The following is a 17,327-nucleotide window of genomic DNA, read 5'->3' as shown; positions in this document are numbered from 1 at the left end:
GGAAAGAGCTTGAAACACAGCCCTGAAATACAGAGGAAAACTGCTCCATTCAGAGTCCCACTGAAATAAATTGAAAAGCCCTGAACTGTGGGACTCTGCTCCTCTAATCTTCAACCAGCACCTGCTACAGTGGGAGCTACAGGACTTTGACTTCACTTTATATGGCATGGCCAGTGCACCCTGGACATCAGCATCAGCTTGCCAGGACTCCCTGTACTCAGGAGTTTACATTTTAATGGCAGAAGTGTGCAGAACAGGGAATGCTAATGTTGCTAAAGCTTTATTATTTCCCAAAGCAAATTGGTTTTTAAGAAGTTCAAGACCGAGGCCATTTATTACTTGCACACATATTGTTTTTCAGAGACTGTTCACAGCACAAGGCAAAACAAAGTTATTAGGAAAAGGACAGCATTAACAGCAAGAATATTTACAAAGGGCTTTGAAAACAAAGTTTGAGTGCTGTAAGCAGGTTCTAGAGCAAAGAGATGATGGAGAGGTCTATGCAGATATTTAACAGAAAGTGCTCAGAAAGATCAAGGAGGGGAGGTTTTGACAGCAGAGTGTGGTTAGACTGCCAGGAGCAGGGCTGAAAAACACAACATTAAGCACAGGACAAACACCCCAAAACAAACCTCCATATGCACTCCCTGTAGTCACTCTGCCCAGCAGGTGCAGGAATCCAGCATGAAAACAGCAGTCCCAGTATAAATTAATTCCCACTCACTGGGAATCCTGGGTGGCCCTGACCTACTCCTCTCCCCTCAGTAGCTGCTTCTCTTGGTTTGTTTCTGCTGCTTCTTCGATGGGGGGAAAAAAGTAAAAGCACAAGGGTTCAAGACAAAGAGAGCAACACACACAGAAGTGGTGACATAAGGCAGAAGTGAGTTTGCACTTCCTAGCATTGCTGGTCTCCTTACAGCAATAGCCTTTTGGAAGTCAGAACAAAAAACAAACACTGTATCAGTTCTTTGGAAAGAGTTAGATCCCAGAAGAAATGTTGCTGCTGATACATTCAAAGTGCCAGTATTATGATTTCTTTCTTTGGATGTCTTAGTGCATAGTAATAGAGACTGAAAACACAAGCCAGATGCTGAGGAATATATGACTGTGCACCTCAGAGGACTGTCTTGTCACACAACCCTTTTCACTCCCCAGCTGGATTCTCAGTGTGTATTTATACCTCTAAAGCTACCTGTTCTCATAAGCACAGTGTTCAAAGACTCTTTCTGGGTATCTCAGACACTCAGTAGTGTCAGCACACTCCTGCTTCCCCCCACAGCATGACATCCTAGGATTTCTGTGCCAGTTAAATACAGTTTGTGTAAGCACAACTGGCAGAGGTGCTTCTTACAATCCAGATGCAACATCATTACTGTGAACCAAGTCCTTCACAAGATGAAGTCCAGGGCTTTAAAGCAGTCACCACACAAAGACTAGCTTTGTGTTTTATTCTTTTAGGATGTCACTACCAGAAACAATAGATGAAGCCTAATTAAAAGCAGGACCACTCAAGCTACAGCTCCTTTCCAGTCCTTGAGTCCGGGAGATCAATGCTCACTAGGACTTCAGGGCAAAAACTGCTTCTCACTAAGTGCTGGACAATGCCCCAGCCTACAGGGACCCGATCTGTCATGAGTGTATGGCATTATTTGAACAGTAATGAAATCCCAAACTAAATCCTTCTGGGCACATGGCAGGGAATCATCTGAACTCGAGACTCCTCCCATTTAATTCCCTGCTGCTCCTACTTTTCTGGCAGCTCTCTTTAGTTCGATCACCACCTGCTCTCCCCACTCCCCCCTCTCCCGCTAATTCGTCATTTCTTTCAGCTCCTCTGTAGCACTAATTATAAAGAAACAATGAAATCTCAAAAGCGTATCAAGCGAGGATTAAGCCAAGCTGCAGCACGATGTGCCACAAGCAAGCTGCTCTTTGGTGGCAGCAGCAGCTTCTGGGACCAAACAAAGACAGGTTTTCATGCTTCTTTGGAGAGTTCAGAAAACACGGCAACGTGGGCACTTCAGGCTTTGCAGCCACACAGTTTGTCTATTAAATGCCAGGGAGGCAAGAGAAAGAAAGGAGAGAAGCTGCAGCAAGGATGCTGAACACATTGCTAAGTGAAAACAAGCAGAGGGAGAGATGACACCAACAGAGAGAAAAAGAAAAAGCTCATTGAGGAAGTTGTAAAGTTTAGGAGCAGGTAACAAATCTGTGGGCAATGGCAGGAAGAGAAGAGACTTCCTGGGCTGCTATGGACAGGAAAAAACCCAAGGGAAGTTTGTGCCAGGGTAGCACAACTTGGACAAATCAACTCTCCCAGCAGTCACAGATCTGCTGCAAACAGAGCCAACTGCAGACCTGATGACATGGGCAGCACAGGGTTAATTAATGTTCCTGTGCTGGGTTCCCACTCACTCCCCACCACAGACACTCTGATCAAGGTCAGTGCTGAGGCTCTTCCCTCCGCCTCTCTCAGCCTCTTTCGGAGAAAATTTGCTCCCTGGTTAATCTCTCCCAACATAACGGCTTAGCAAAACAATAAAAAGCGGGCACAGCCAAATGCTAACTGCTTTATTCCTGAAAAGCAGGAGATCATTTTGTTGAAGGATGATGGGGAGGAAGGAGACCCCAAACAGGTATTAAGATCTGCTTAATACCCCCTGCTTTTGCCTCTGCAAGGCTCTCAGATATAGTTCCAACCCTTAGGATAGCAGCTGCAAAATTCCTGCATAAGAGGGTCACGACCTACTTTAGAAAACACCGCTTTAAGAGGAAAACATACCCTTTCTAACCCCTGCTTCTTTCATGTTTCTACGATTAAATGGCTCTTTCTGAAATAAAACCAACCTCTGAAAGGATTAAAATAACCCAAATAAAAAAGTCCCCAAGCACTCAGTTACTGAAGCCTGATTTTCCAGGTTATCTCCTCTGGATCCCTCGTCCCTGTACCTTCAGCATCCACAGCTCCAGCCTGAACTCCTTAAGCTGAGACAAACTCCCCATGAAAGCCCAGCATCAGCTTTCAAAGGAGGCTGGATACCATCTCTTCTACAGTTCCACAATTTGCATGAAGCTTCCATTTTTGAAAATACTGCAGTACCAAATCCCCTCTGTAGAGGAAATACACTTTCCCAGGGTCAAATGAACATTACAAACCACTTAGATTTGAAGGAACCTCTAGTCCATCCTCCTGCAGAAATCAGGATCAAATCCTGCTTAGATCAGATTACTCAGCATTGAACTCAGTCTAGTTTGGATTTTCTTTAACAAGAGATATTTCTACAATCTCTTTGGCTGTTTCTCTGTTTGACCACTCACATGGGTAAACTTTTTTCCCCCTTGCTAACTAATCAGATCTCCCAGTTTTTCCCCCAACCTTGGCCTTCCACCTCTGTACAATTCAGCTTCATCTCCTCTAGAACTTCCCACTGGTTAGCTGAGGATAGCAACAATTCTTCTAAAGCTGGGGAAATCCTGCTCTCCACCTGCCCCATAAGTCACATTCCCAAGTCTCCTTCAGCATGGGGCAATGCTCAGCCAAACACCTCCACACGGCCCTGCCCAGAGCTTCCACCCTCCCCTGCACACACACGACCTCTCTATTTTTAAGCAAGATCTGGAATCCATCCTCCACTATCTGGAGTGCGGTGCCAGAAAGCCGCTCGTGACGCAGGCTCTGTTTATAATTGTGCCCCCGGGTTTTCCTCTTATGAACAATGCACACAAAACACTTCCCTGCAAGGCTGCTCTGGACCAAGCAGTGACTTTCAGGTTCCAGATACCCCAAAGCCCAGGAAACCTTTCATGCTTTACAACCCAGGCTGGGTATTCATGTCTCTGCAGGGTCACTCCATCTCTGGATGCTTCAACTCTTTGACAGCCTCATGCCAAAGAGCTGTGGGAGCCCTGCTCTGATTACTCGTTCCAAGGACAATACAGCAATAAAACAAGAAGCTACAAGACTGGGAACAGAACTTCTTATGCATTCTTACAGAGCACAGGGAAATACACATCTAATTAAACCAGAAATTAAATAGTGGATTGCAAATTCAGACCGATCTTGCATTGTTTGGTCCATTTCCTACGAAGGCAAAGTGATGCCTCTATTTTATGCTCCTCATGTGAGAAGAGTCCTCTTGCAAAGAATGAACTGCTTTTAAAAACAAGCTATCAAAAAAGAAAAAAAAAGCCTACTCTCGAATTTCCAGCCAACTCAGCAGGGGATGGGAATACTCCTTTCCCCAAGCAGGACTTGGTAACAAGAGTCCATTGGATGTCAAAGTCTTGCTGGCACAAGCCCCACAATTCAGGAAGAGTGAAGTAATGCAATGTTAATGGTCATTGAATATGTTTTTCAAGCCATCTCCCCACGACACACCAAATTCTTACTAAAAAAATGGAAGATACCATCTACAATAACAGCTACAAATAGCATTAATAAAACCAAAGGGAATTCATAACAGGACTCAGACATACTCCCAGTATTGCCACAGAGGGGGCAAAAAGTCTGCTTACCTGTGGAGAGGAAAATGCTTTCACAGCAAAGTGTCATCTACTGAACATGGGACTGCAGAAGAGTGTTAACAATTCTAGGAGTGGAGTTAAAGCCCCTAATCAGCAGGAGGATCACTTGGGTGCTTCTAGCACTGCTCAGAGTGAGCTCAAACAGCAAGGTGGCTCTGAGTACTGCTGTTAGAGACACTGGGAACAGCAGCAAAACCAGTAAGGGAGAATTCAGCTGGGTTTGCTCTCTGGTTGGGGGGCCTGTGGTAAACTGAAGCAGCAGCAGAGCAATAATCCATGGCCAAGACACAAAAAAGTTACAAAAGCAAAGGAGTGAGCACAGCTCTCCTCCCACAGCAACATGGGAGTGCAGACACGCACCTACCCCCAGGAAGCTCCCAGAGCTGTGCCAACACAGCCACACTCACTCCCAGAGACCTTTCCACAATTCATTCCCAATACAAATTTACTGTGAATACTATTGCCTATTGAAAGAAGAACCAGGGCTTTATATTTCTTTACAAGCTGAAGGATGACACATCCACAGCACAAGCACCTGGTTTAAACCCTGGCAGAGGTAGTAAGAGGCCAGGTTCAACTCAGTGCACCTTCTCTCAACTCGAGTCATGCAGTGTTTGATCAACAGCAGGGATGGAAAGATACTGTGTAGAGAAGAGGGAGAGTAACACTTGCTAACACAGCGCAGGGAAGAAATAAATCAGAGACGCAAAAGCAAAGGCAGAAAGTGAAAGCAGATTTAACTGGAAAGTTGTGATGGAGCCAAATTTAAAGCCTATATGGAGGATGGAGGAAAACCAGCCATCCCCAGGGACCACATATCACAGCATAAGCACACACTACATATGAAGATACGCACTACATGCATGCTACAATCCTGCAGGCAGCTTAAGAGCTGAACTCTCACATTTACAAGGCAGTGGCTATCCCCATATTTCTGATGAAAAGGTTTCAGGAACAACAGCTCAACCCTGATTTAAATAAATCATTTTAAAACTTTGCATTTCCGTGTGTGGTCAATGTCAAAATGTCACCGTGCCCTTCAGCCCAGCCTAACTCACATCCCTGCATGCAGCAGGTTCATTTGTGGTTCAGGCTCACCTTGAGCACAGCCCAGTGCAGGGAACACTCAGCTGGGTTCAAGCCAAAGGTGGCTGCAGGTACAGTAAGACACAGGGCATGTGCTGGACAACACCCTGAGAAAGGCAAGGACAGGGAGGTAACAAGTCCAGGCAGAGAATTAAGACTTAAATACAAGTGACTTCCATTTCACACCAGCACATCTGATGACTACAGTCTAGACCTTTTACCGAAGAATTGAAGGAAGAATAGGAAAAAGCAGTTTTCACTCCTGAATTCCTGTTTGTTTCATTTAAATTGCAGTGTATTCTTTGCAATGCTCTCTGATCATTTATTCCAGTACATCCAGAGCTCAAGTAGTTTGAGATTCTGTGCAAGCTGTGAGGCCAAAGATTTCAAATAGTACTCACAATACAAGGGATTTCTATTATTAAGACACCATTATGTGTCTTTCTCAAATATGGAGAGTCTTTGCTCAATTTATGTCAGCATCTGCAGTGTCCAACAGACAACTGATATTCCAGCATTAATCAAGCATGCTCAAAGAATTTCAGAGAATAAGGAGAAGCATATTCTGAAAGTCTGCTGTCCAATTAGAATTTGAGCCAAAACATTTGAAGAGCACATAAACTTGCTGACAGTGAGTTATTCACCATCTTGACAAGAGCTCTCACAGTTGAGAATACCACTGAAAACCACACACCATGTCCAGAGCTCAGAGGTTTCTGCCCATGTAAGACAATGTATTTCTCAAGATTCCTAGTGCTCCATGTACAGTGGAGAAGGATGATAAGCCAGCAAAGATCACACAGTGCTGCCAGCACTTGTTAAAACACGCTTCTCCTCCAGTGGTCCATCAATACAGAAACACTCAATGCTGCAGATCTATTGCCCAAGTCTTTAATTCACGTCTCAGACTCAGAGGAAGGAATATAAACCCAAATCCAATCACCTGTAAGAAGTCCAGTATTCTTTTCAGAGCCATCAGCAACTGATGGGCAATACCGCAAGCTAGGTACCTCTCCCATGGCCCCACTGAACTCTAAACTATAAATAAATAAATGACATTGATTTCTAAGCTGGAGAGAGGTTAGCTACTGTAATCTAAATGACTCAATGCCAAGGTTTCTGCAGAAAGGAAGGGGAGAGTCTTATGGAAATCTTCACCCCACCCCACACTGCATTGTTCTCTCACAAATCTTTCAGTATCTCTTAGGCCCTGAACACAGAAAAATGTTGTCTGTTTTCCACCTTCAGCAAACATTCAGGTTGAGAATCCTCACAGACTAAGCAGGGAAGTGACAGGCTTGGAGAGAAAATGGTCAGCCTGTCAATATAAAACAGGCCAGGACTGGAACACGGAGCGGAATAGTGTTGGCCATGCAAAGCATGTCACAAGATATGTGACAAAGTTGTCAGCGGGTCACTTTGCTGTTTGAGTTCATGTGCAGTCAGCAGCCCACACACACAGCCAAGGCGAGTTTTCCACTGACTCCCTATGAGAGAGCTGCAGCCCCCCAGCATCAGACTCCAGCCAGAGCAGGACAAGCAAGGAAAACAAAGACCAGGGGAAAAGTCAAAGAAGGTATCAGCAGAGAGAAGGATTGCCAGGGAGCAGCATCAGCCCATCTGACATTCCTCCAAAATTTCCACTGCAAACACCAAAGCACGGAAGAGAGGGTGGCAGAGGGTGATGCTCTTGGCTCTATGCCTGACCCCTGCAGCCCTCAGGATATCCCAAATAAGTCCAGACTAGCAGACATTCCCATCATGCCTTTAATAAAACACCCTCCAGCTGTCCAAGGTACCCAGGTGATTTGGGGAACACCTCAGAGACTATTTTCCCCACGGCAGTAACTACAGTAAGCTCCAAGGGCCAGTTACACAAGTCCTGCGTGACCTGCCACATTTACTTAAGATGCTATTAGCATGCCTAAATTAGATTTTTAGTTTGAAACCAATTATATTTATTTGATTGTGTGCCAACATCTCTGGCTAATTTAAAGGGCACTGCAGCTATGCAGTGCTAATTCTACACGATGGAAAGCAGGCTCAAACATCTCATTTCCAAACACAGCAACTTTGGTGGAGAAAGTTCATCCTTCCCTTTTAATCACTGTCAGTTGCCTTTATGGTATATGCACAATGTAAATATCATGCTGGCTGTCATCAGGTATTACCAAGGCTCAAAACACAGCACTGGTACAGTAGCCAAGCCAGTGTTCTCCTTTCTTCCCTCCCAATTTTTATCTCTGAACTCTGTCTCAAATGTAATTGTCAGCTGTAGAGGATATTTTATTTGGCCACGTTTCCACTTAACAGAACAATCTGTCTGCTTACAGTGCAGTTGTTTGATAGTACCATGGTTATTTTAGGTAAATAAGCTTTTAAGTATCAGATATATCCTCTCTCGAAGGCTATTATCCTTTCTTTTCAGCAAGTATCTTGATCTAGTAAAGATTTTCTGCATCTATTAGTCCATTCAGCACAAAAGATTAGCCCACTAGTTAAAAATTACATTCTTTAACCAAGAGTAACAAGCACCATCCTAAGCCATAGGATCTGGACAAATAACTGAGCTGAGGTTGCCAGTTCATCAGGCCTCTCAGCTGTTCAAATAAGATTTGCATTGGTGAGCTGTTCAACAGGAAACCTGCTCATGCCCAAGATGCTTTTTCCAGTGAAGTATAGTTTGCTGCAAGTCAATACCAAGGTATTTATTAGCTGTTAATAACAAGTTATTTATTAGACAGCAATTGGTATCCTCAATTACTATTTTTACTTTAGTGAAAAATGGAACTTATGGCTTTACCTTTCAACTTGCTTGCTCCTCCTGGGGGGGACCTTATTGTCCTCTACAACTCCCTGAAAGGAGGCTGTAGCAAGGTGGGAGTCAGTCTCTTCTCCCAGGTAACAAGTGAGAGGATGAGAGGAAACGGCCTCAAGTTGCACCACGGGAGGTTTATATCCGATATTAGGAAAACCACCTCCACTGAAAGAGCAGTCAGGCATTGGAACAGGCTGCCCAGGAAAGTGGTGGAATCACCATGCCTGGAAGTGTTCAAAAAACACTGGATGTAGCACTTGGGGGTAGGGTTTAGTGGTGACCACAGTGGTGCAGGACTGGACTTGATGATCTAAAAAGTTTTCTCCAATCTGAATGATCCCATGACTCTATGATTTTATGACTACTTTGCATGGTGAGAGACAGAAAGGGTCACAAAGAAGTGGCCTAGGAAGTAAAGACATAACACATCAAGTTTCCAAAGAACTCCATTTCCATTAGTAGATCTTGAGGAATCACAAACTGGAGACATTTGTATCAACACCTTTAATGTCTGGAGACAGCACAAACTTCAAGGTTCAGCTCTCCTGCGCGTTCAGAGGGAATTGTCCTTGCAGACACAGCCTGAACATAAAGCAAGTAGTGTAAGAAAAGCACCAAGCCTCAGCCACGTGCAGTGAAAGACAAGGCATTGTTACTTCCCACTGTCGTGGGGAATCCATTAAGCAGCTGTTTCATCCAGCAGTGACAGGGTCACAGGGAGGTTTGAGTGTTTAATAGAACGTGTGTCAGTAATTCCCCCATGTGCCATTTCCAGCACAAGCATTCATTAATTCCGTATAGGGATTATACAGTTTGGCATCAGCCAGAGCAGGGGACTGAACTCCACCACCCTGGGAGTCCTCACTAGCTGTGTCTCAGTAAAGTGACAGGAGCTTTCTGGTTTTGTTCTGAAAATTGACATCATTAAATCCATCTCCGTGGATTTTGCAGGAAAGGTGTTTACTCCACAACAAGAAGCATGGTCTTTAATTGACAAATTTTCAAGACATCAAGATAACCTAATACTGTGTTCCTGCCTGAAGTTGGAGACAGCCTGAAATTCCCAGCTACAGTTTCAGTGCCCCACTTACCTCAACAGGTATCGGCTCAGAGCACAGCAGAGCTGATAATTTTGCTAAGAAAAATATTCTGTAACTGCTCTCATCCCACAGCCATTATTGTGCTCTCTCACTTTTCAAATACCATCACTTTCCAATAGCCTCTGCACTGTTTTCAAGGCTTCCTTTTCAGAAAAGCTGGAATGAACCCCAGAACTTAAGGAAATGGACTTAAAATCCCCTGAAGAGTGAAAATGAACAAGAGCCTAGCTCAGAGAGAATCGAAATTGAAAATGCACAACCTGTCCAACAGTAACTACGGAGCTTTCATCCAATATTTAGTAAACCATCAGTTTTACAAAACATATGTTGAACTGCCCCAAGATGCAATAATCCCACACCCTGCCACAAGTACCTCAACACAATTCCACATTCACAAAGTTTTTTTAGACATTTGCCTACCTGACAACACCCTCCCCTATAATGAGCTGTAAAATTTGTCAATTAGCTCTGCTCTAAGGCAAAAGCCAACTTCAATTCTTCCACACAAGAAGCCAGCAGAGGATACCACTGGACAAGCCACGTGCTCAGTCACATCTCACCAGAAGTGAGGCGGGTACTCAAGGTCAAATTTTCACTCTGCAGTTTTAACTTAATTCAAACTCTGTGGATGGATGAAATGGGAACAGCATCATCCCACACAGCTTTATTAATAGCAAGGTGCTAGCAATAAGAGTAAAGTTTGTCCTTAAATTACCATTCATGACTGTAAAACAGTAAAACTCTGGCAAAACCCAAGGAGAGTTTACTACAGTAAGAGATGATCACTGAAGTATTTCAATTCACACTCTTCCTTAACAGCTGCTTGTACCTTTTCTTTCCAGAATGAATTTACATAGGCCCATTTCCTGCCCAAAGGAAATATCCATTGGGAGAATGCTATAAAGTCAGTCTAGCATGGAACAGTGAAATGAAAGAAAACACTAATTTCGTTTCTCTCCCTTGCCCCAAACTCTCAAGACAAGGTAGTTGGAGCAGAAAATTGAAATCTGGCAAAAAATTAAAACCTCATTCAGAAAAACTTTTTTGTATTCCCTCACAAATGCATTTTAATTTGACTGAGTTATCAGACTTTGAAGGTGTCGTTTCACAAGCATGCAGCACAAGCTGTATAAAACTGTAAGGGATGGGAGGTGAAAGGAAGATTTGCCTAATATGGTAATTTGGTGAGAAAGTGAATCAGTGCTCTGAATTTATTCTGCACTTCATTCACAGATGGGATCTCAAAGCTTTTAAGAGTGGAAGAGAATCATCCCCTGCAGACTTACCAGTGTGTAGAACCAAAGTGGTCTCAGAAGTCCTGGCAAGGCACATTAGACTCCAGTTTGATGAAGGTTGATACATAACCAAATATTTTTTCCAGGATGGAATTTCTCTTAATTACAAGAAAATTCACATTAAACAAGAATTCTGTGTGCAGTGGTGCACACCAGGAAATAATAATCTTTAAGAACCTCGGGGAGTTGTGAAAGGACTTGGAAAAAAACCTTTGCTGGTTGTTGCAGCTGTTGAGCAGTTGTGAAAAGTACTGGATTTTTCATTTGTGCATTTGTATCGCCACAAATCTCTACCTGCTTTTACAGTGTGACAGGACCACCTAATATAGATAAAACCAAGAAATATGCAAGCTATGATGGTTTACATGAAAACCCCACTCATGAGCAATGTTTCAAGGCAAACAATATGCTCAGACAAGTTAAGGGATCAAACTTAGGGCTGACAGAGCCCCACACTAAGGTCAGTCCCTTCATTTATGTTCATGCACACGAGGGACACAAGAAATTCTCACTCAGTACCAGTCAGGCACCTGTATCCCTGCCCCACTCAGCTGCAGTTACACCATTGCTAAAGTGCTCTTGTCTTACTCAAGCCAGACAAGTTGGATTTTGCTCTTAGTCTGACTCCCTTCGTTAGAATATGCATTGTTTTCCTACCAGAGGTACCCCATCTCTTCTCACACACCAGGAGCCATGACCTTCTGATTAAGAGCCTGGACTGCCTGTCAGCCAGGGACTAACCCTGTCTCCAAGGCTTTCCCGTGTGGCTGCCAGGAAGAGAGACGGAGTTCCACGTGTTTTCTAGAAACATCAAGGCTCAACTCCCTTAGGTGAAGTCACAGGAAACTGCAGCAACTTGGAGAGCCAAGTCCTTCATATCTGCATCTCAGTTGTTTGATTCTAAAGGGAAGGCAGGATAATAGGCTGAACTTGGCTGGAAAGCCCCAGCATCCTGATATTTCAAAGATTTTGCAATGCCAAATTCCACTGCTCCAACAGCTATTCTTCTACACCCACAAAACCCTCAAGTCTGTCTCTCCCTATTAAGAAAGTTTAATAACACCAAATTTACAAGCACTCCATTAGCATGTCCACAGCTAAATTTATTGCTGCAGAGATTTATGATGGATATTGTCCATTTTTGGGGAAATCTTCCAAGAAAATTTGACGAAGACACAGTTTGTTGCAACGCACTAATACAATTAGCAATAAGTGTTATTGCCATCATTTTAAAGAGCTCCATCTTTTATTAAAAGATTACATCTCCAGACTCTGGCTTAGTGGGCAAGCTGCTAACACTCAGAAAGAAAAGAGATGCTGCCAAGTTTAAATAGACAAACGTTCTAGGGAAGAGTTGATTCTCTTCAAGATTTCATCAGCTGCAGAAGCAAGAAGCCTCCTAGGCATGCATTTGTCAGGCAGCATGTACACCCCTCCCTCAGGTGTGCTCAGGAGCACAGCACAGCCACACTCCCCAGCACCAACCAAGATATTTGCATTAAAATGGAACTATTTGCATGGATTCTTGAGAAATGGAAGTGTTAAGCATTAATCAGTCCAAGTACCTAACAGTACTGGAAGCAACTGCTATATAGAAACCAAGCCCAGGGAAGTGTGAACTCTTCCACATGAAACACCCTGCATGTTGTTTTCCTCTTAATGCCCTGGAATAGCTGAAAGCAGCAGGACCTGTCTCTGCTCTCCCCTCCAACCAGCAGGCAAGGCTAACAACCACATATTCTTCCCAGCCAGCCTCCTTCATCACTGCTTGGCTTTATAAGCCCTCATTTTGCTGCCTTGTGCATTTTATCCTCCTTCCTATCAGGACACAGACAACAGAGGCACTAAAAAAAGGCATGTGCACAACCAAACACCTTCTGCTTTCACTTCCCCAGAGGTGAAAAGTGACTTAGTTCAGCTCTAATTCTAGCAGGGCAATGGTATCAAGGGTCTTAAAGAGATGAGATGTGTCAAGTATCCAGAGGAAAGGTAGCCTGGATGCAGGACCAGCTTGGCTATTCTGTTGCACTCAGGATCACACAAGATGTATTTGTCTACATCCAAGCAGCAGAGAAACTGGTACTGAGCATCTCCCACTTCAATTCCCAAGCAGACCAAGTACTATGAATGACCACTCATTTTTTAACTTATCTACAATTGCCCAAAGTTAATTTAATGTAACTTTTAACATAATATAAAACAACTAAGGCTTTTCCACCAACTTCATGTGGAAAAAATGAGCACACAAAGAAAGTCTTCAAATGAATTAACCAGCCTGAGTACTGGGAATACAGTATAGGAATCAATTTTGCTCAGCAAAGCTGGGGGGGAGGAGTGGGAATCCATGAGGAAATGCTAAAACAAAACATATGGCACCAAGACTGAATCCTAAACACTCCATTTAGAGCTCAGGCAGTTCTATTTTGTACAGTGTAACATTTTTCTTGAATGGGTTTTAAATATCAGGCGTGTGAAACTGGCTGCAGCCAGCACACAGGCACCACAGCTAGCAATGAACACCACACTCCAAACAAAAAAACCCAACCTCTTAAGTTATCATTGGACAAGAGCCTCCCATTCCAGCCTGATTTTTACATCCAAAGCCCCTGATTGCTCCTGGCCAGCACCTCCAGGCTGCTCTTTTTCAACAGCCGTGATTTCTCAGCTCAAGATTCCTACACAAGCACCAGACAGATGAGCATGGACATCTTGATAAAATTTGGGAGAGCAGACATCTTAATTCTAAGAAGTTCCTCTCTACCCACAAAAAAAAGTTCTCCCACACAGGGCTGGGATAAACACAGATAGAGATCTAATTTTCAGCCCCAAAAGATCAACATGATCACATGCAAAACCCAACTCCAAAGCTACTTGAACCACAGTCATTAAAAAAACTAATCATTCCTAAAATGGTGACTTCAATTTTCAATTTAGCCTTGATTTCTGATGGGATAAGAAACTCCCACCACATCTGTTCGTGCAGCCTGCACTGTCCTCATCGCTGCAAAGGAATCTGTCAGGGGAGAGAGGGCACAGGAGCAGAGCCTGGGAGCACTCCCACCACTAATTTATCTCCTGTTTCTGGCATGGGCTGTTCGCAGCAAAGGGGATGCTCCTAAATCAAACAGCCACAGTCAGCACGGCTCTAATCTTTCCAAAAAAGTAGCAAAACGAGAATGACCCAGTTCCAACCAACTTCACTCCTGCTACCAGCATTTCCAAGAGGAATTGTGAGATCCAGGGGAACCTGAATGTGTGAGTATCTGATCAGCACAAGCAGCATGAGGTCGAATTTTTTTCAGGCTTCAAAAAGAAGACTGCAGTAATTTATATGCAATCCACGCTCAGAAGACCAACCACCTTCACAACCACAGCACAGACTATATTCTGCTTTTTAGATAAAAATTGCAGCATCTCCAGAGGCCCTATTCACCTGCAGAACTCTTGCTACTCTGGGGGTACATTTCACTGAAATGCTTTTTAAATTGCTTCCTCTACCCCACCTGCATCCTATCCTTTTTTAAAATGAAATCAGATTCTCCTCTGATCAAAGTTCCTTGATTCAGTATATACCAGAAGTTATTTAAGCCTAAGGAGGCTACTCAGCAGTTATTACCACTAACCAAGCATAATCAACATGGATATTAATCCACACCTTTATAATGGCATGAGTCATCCCCAGTGCTGAGTAATCCTTTTTTATTTATATATTGTATTAGCCAGAATCAGGGGAGCAGTTTTACAGTAGAGGTTCTCTTTGCAGGTAGGAAACTTGCTTTTTCTATTCCTGCATTGAGTGCTATGGAACCATGCATGCCCAATAAAAGCCACATATGGCTATTTTCAGGCAAAAAAATAGTACAAATTAAAGAACTGGACTACAAATGGATTTCCATTATTCCATATGAAAAAACAGCTGAGCTGGTAATCTCAAAATTTACTCTAAATTTTAAGACTAATGGGTTTTTTTTTTCATCAGGAAACAAGTTAAATCCTTTAAAAGCACCGGTACAAGGTTCATCTCTTTCCACACCAGAACGTCTCTTTGTTCCGTGCTGAAGAACCTTTACAGCTCTTCAGTTATAAAGGGAGCTCAAAAAAAAAAAAACAAAACCAAAAACCCAACCAAAAAACCCTTGAGGTTTACAGGAGACATGAAGCAGGAGGCAAGGCAGTCCAGCTCAGTTAACACAGTGACATTTTGTCCCACAAATCATATACGTGCTAGGAAACTTGCGTCACATCTCCATCCAGGCCGCTGGCAGACACACCAGTGTTTGAAAGGAGCAAAGGGGGGGCAGGGGACAGGAAAGTTAAAAAGAGAAACCATATGTTTGCAATATACACATCTCAGTGTACGCTCCATCACATGCCAAAATGCCAACACAACCTTTCAGTGAGCAGGCGACATGCAGAAACTCAGTTTGCAGAGGGACAGGGAAGATACAGAAGAAATTCAAGACTTTTTTGCAGATTTCTCCCCGAGTTCTGTCAGTTAACAGGAGACAACGCATCTCTGTGTGTCTCCCAGTACTCTGAGGCTGTGAGATGCACATCTCCAGCAGCAAGTTCTCCCAAGAGCAGACGTGTATTTACATTCCCTTTTGTTCCATCCCACCCCACTCCCCAGCTACAAAGAGGCATTTGCTCCTACCCTTGATTACTCAGGTCCAAATCCTTGTTTTTTGCCGCCACAAAACACCCCTTTACAGGCTCTCAAAAGAAAAGGAAGCATTTCCTATGAGAAATTCAGTTCTCTTTCCCCAGGAAACCGATGGCATGTTCTCCCCTTTCCTCCCCACACCTGTATCTCCTGCTCCTCAGGGAGGCTGAACATCCTCCTCCCCAGGGCACATTTTCCAGAGGAGATTTAAAGGGTTGGTCTGTAGGATTACATCTTCCCTTGGTCTCCTTCCTAAAGCACTGCTGCTGCCTCTGAGCAGGAGAGGACAAAGCCTGATCTCACAGTGTAAAAGGGATTTCCAGAAGGATTTCCCCCACTCCACAGCTTTAGTTCCTTCCTACTTTTAAACAATGCTAAGAATTTAATCTCTTAAAACAGCATTTTCACAAACTCTCCAACCCTCAACAGAAAACAAGCCTCCCCACGAGGCAGAGATGGAAAGCCTGGGCATGACAGTGCTACGTCATCCAGAAACTTCAAATAAAAGCACTCCACAAAGATTACTCGAAGAATTAACCTCCTTCCTAAAACCCTTTGGCCGGGAGCCTGCCCTGCCACTCTCCTGCTTCATTCCGAGTCTCCGGAGGGTGAGACGGGAGGCACCGACCTTAGAGTCACCTGTGGCACCACCTCTGATGTGTCACACACTCGCCCTAGAGCAATATATCCCTCAAACACACCCCAACAAAATGGTCGAGACAGCCAATAAATCAGTACAGCGGGAGGCCTTTGGTAACCGGGCAGTTTAACGCCAAGAGAGAGTGAAGAAGGAAAAAAAAAGATCATTTAATGGAGAGAGCAAGGACTGGGGCCTCGAGCTGAGGACAATGAATGAAAACGCACGGCAGCAGCAAAATCCCAGGGTAAAATGCTCGTTCGGCGGCTCTACCAAACCCTCCGTGCAGGGACCAAAGCAGCGCGGGGCTCCGAAACTGCTGAGAGGTGTCATGGCCCCAAAACGAACCGGGGTGCCCTAGGAGGGGACAGTCCACGCAAGCTCTGGAGTTCACTCCCGCTGAGTGAACCTCACCCCCAGCACATCCCAGACCACACCGTGGGGGGAAGCAAAGACCCCCAAAGCGGATCGTGTCCGAGGATCCGAGGGGACCCAGACCCTGCCCAGAGGAGCGGGCAGAGGCCAGGGAGGAGCCCCCTGCCAGGGGAGCGTCCCCGCCACCACCACAATCCCCTCCTGGGATGGGGCACACCCACATCCCCTTCCGTGGGCCGCTCACACAGATGAGGAGGGGCAGCAGCCTCAGCAGAAGGAGAAGGGCCCCACGGCCCCCCACGCCCCTCAGAGTCCCCCGCAAAGCGGGGGGACAGAGCCTCTCACATCCTCCCTACATACGTGGCTGGAGGGGGGGCGGTCACACCGTCCCAGTCCGTGCCGGAGTGTGAGCGACGGGACCCCTCCAGCTGAGGGGCACCCCAGACCCTCACACCCCTCAGAGTGGGGGGACAGACACCCTCCTCAGCTGAGGGCCCCCCCACACCTTCACACAGATCAGTGTGAACGGACCCTCTCACAGCCTCACACGGCTGAGGGAGGGGGAAGCCACACAGTCTCACTCCCTGCGGTGTGTGACAGGATCCCCCTCAGCTGAAGGGGATCGGACCCCCCCTTCCCTCAGCGGATTCACACCCCCACATCCGAGGGACACCCTGCACCCCCCCGCACTCCAATGACCGCTCACCGATGACCTCCTGCAGCTCGTAGTCATCCTTGTTGATGGACCAGGGCAGCGCGCTGGGCTCCTCGGCCATGGCCGCGCCGCGCCCGCCGCCCTCCGCGCCGCGAGGGGGAGCGTCCCCGAGGG

At 45.1% G+C, this 17,327-nt stretch overlaps 1 protein-coding gene across 1 annotated transcript in view; it reads right to left on the bottom strand.

Annotated features, from left to right (window-relative positions):
• The window catches only part of OXSR1 (oxidative stress responsive kinase 1), an 87,465-nt gene extending 70,144 nt beyond the window's left edge, over window positions 1-17,321 (bottom strand). The window contains exon 1 of the mRNA XM_031059733.1: window positions 17,200-17,321. Within this exon, the coding sequence (XP_030915593.1) occupies window positions 17,200-17,231 (32 nt within the window). The 5' untranslated portion in view covers window positions 17,232-17,321. The remainder of the gene's footprint in view (window positions 1-17,199) is intronic.
• Window positions 17,322-17,327: the final 6 nt, after the last annotated feature.

The sequence above is a fragment of the Geospiza fortis genome, unplaced genomic scaffold (assembly GCF_000277835.1).
Source record: "Geospiza fortis unplaced genomic scaffold, GeoFor_1.0 scaffold182, whole genome shotgun sequence".
Classification (NCBI taxonomy): domain Eukaryota; kingdom Metazoa; phylum Chordata; class Aves; order Passeriformes; family Thraupidae; genus Geospiza; species Geospiza fortis.
The sequence above is the reverse complement of the archived record's forward strand: the minus strand, read 5'-3'. Positions and strand labels throughout refer to the sequence as shown.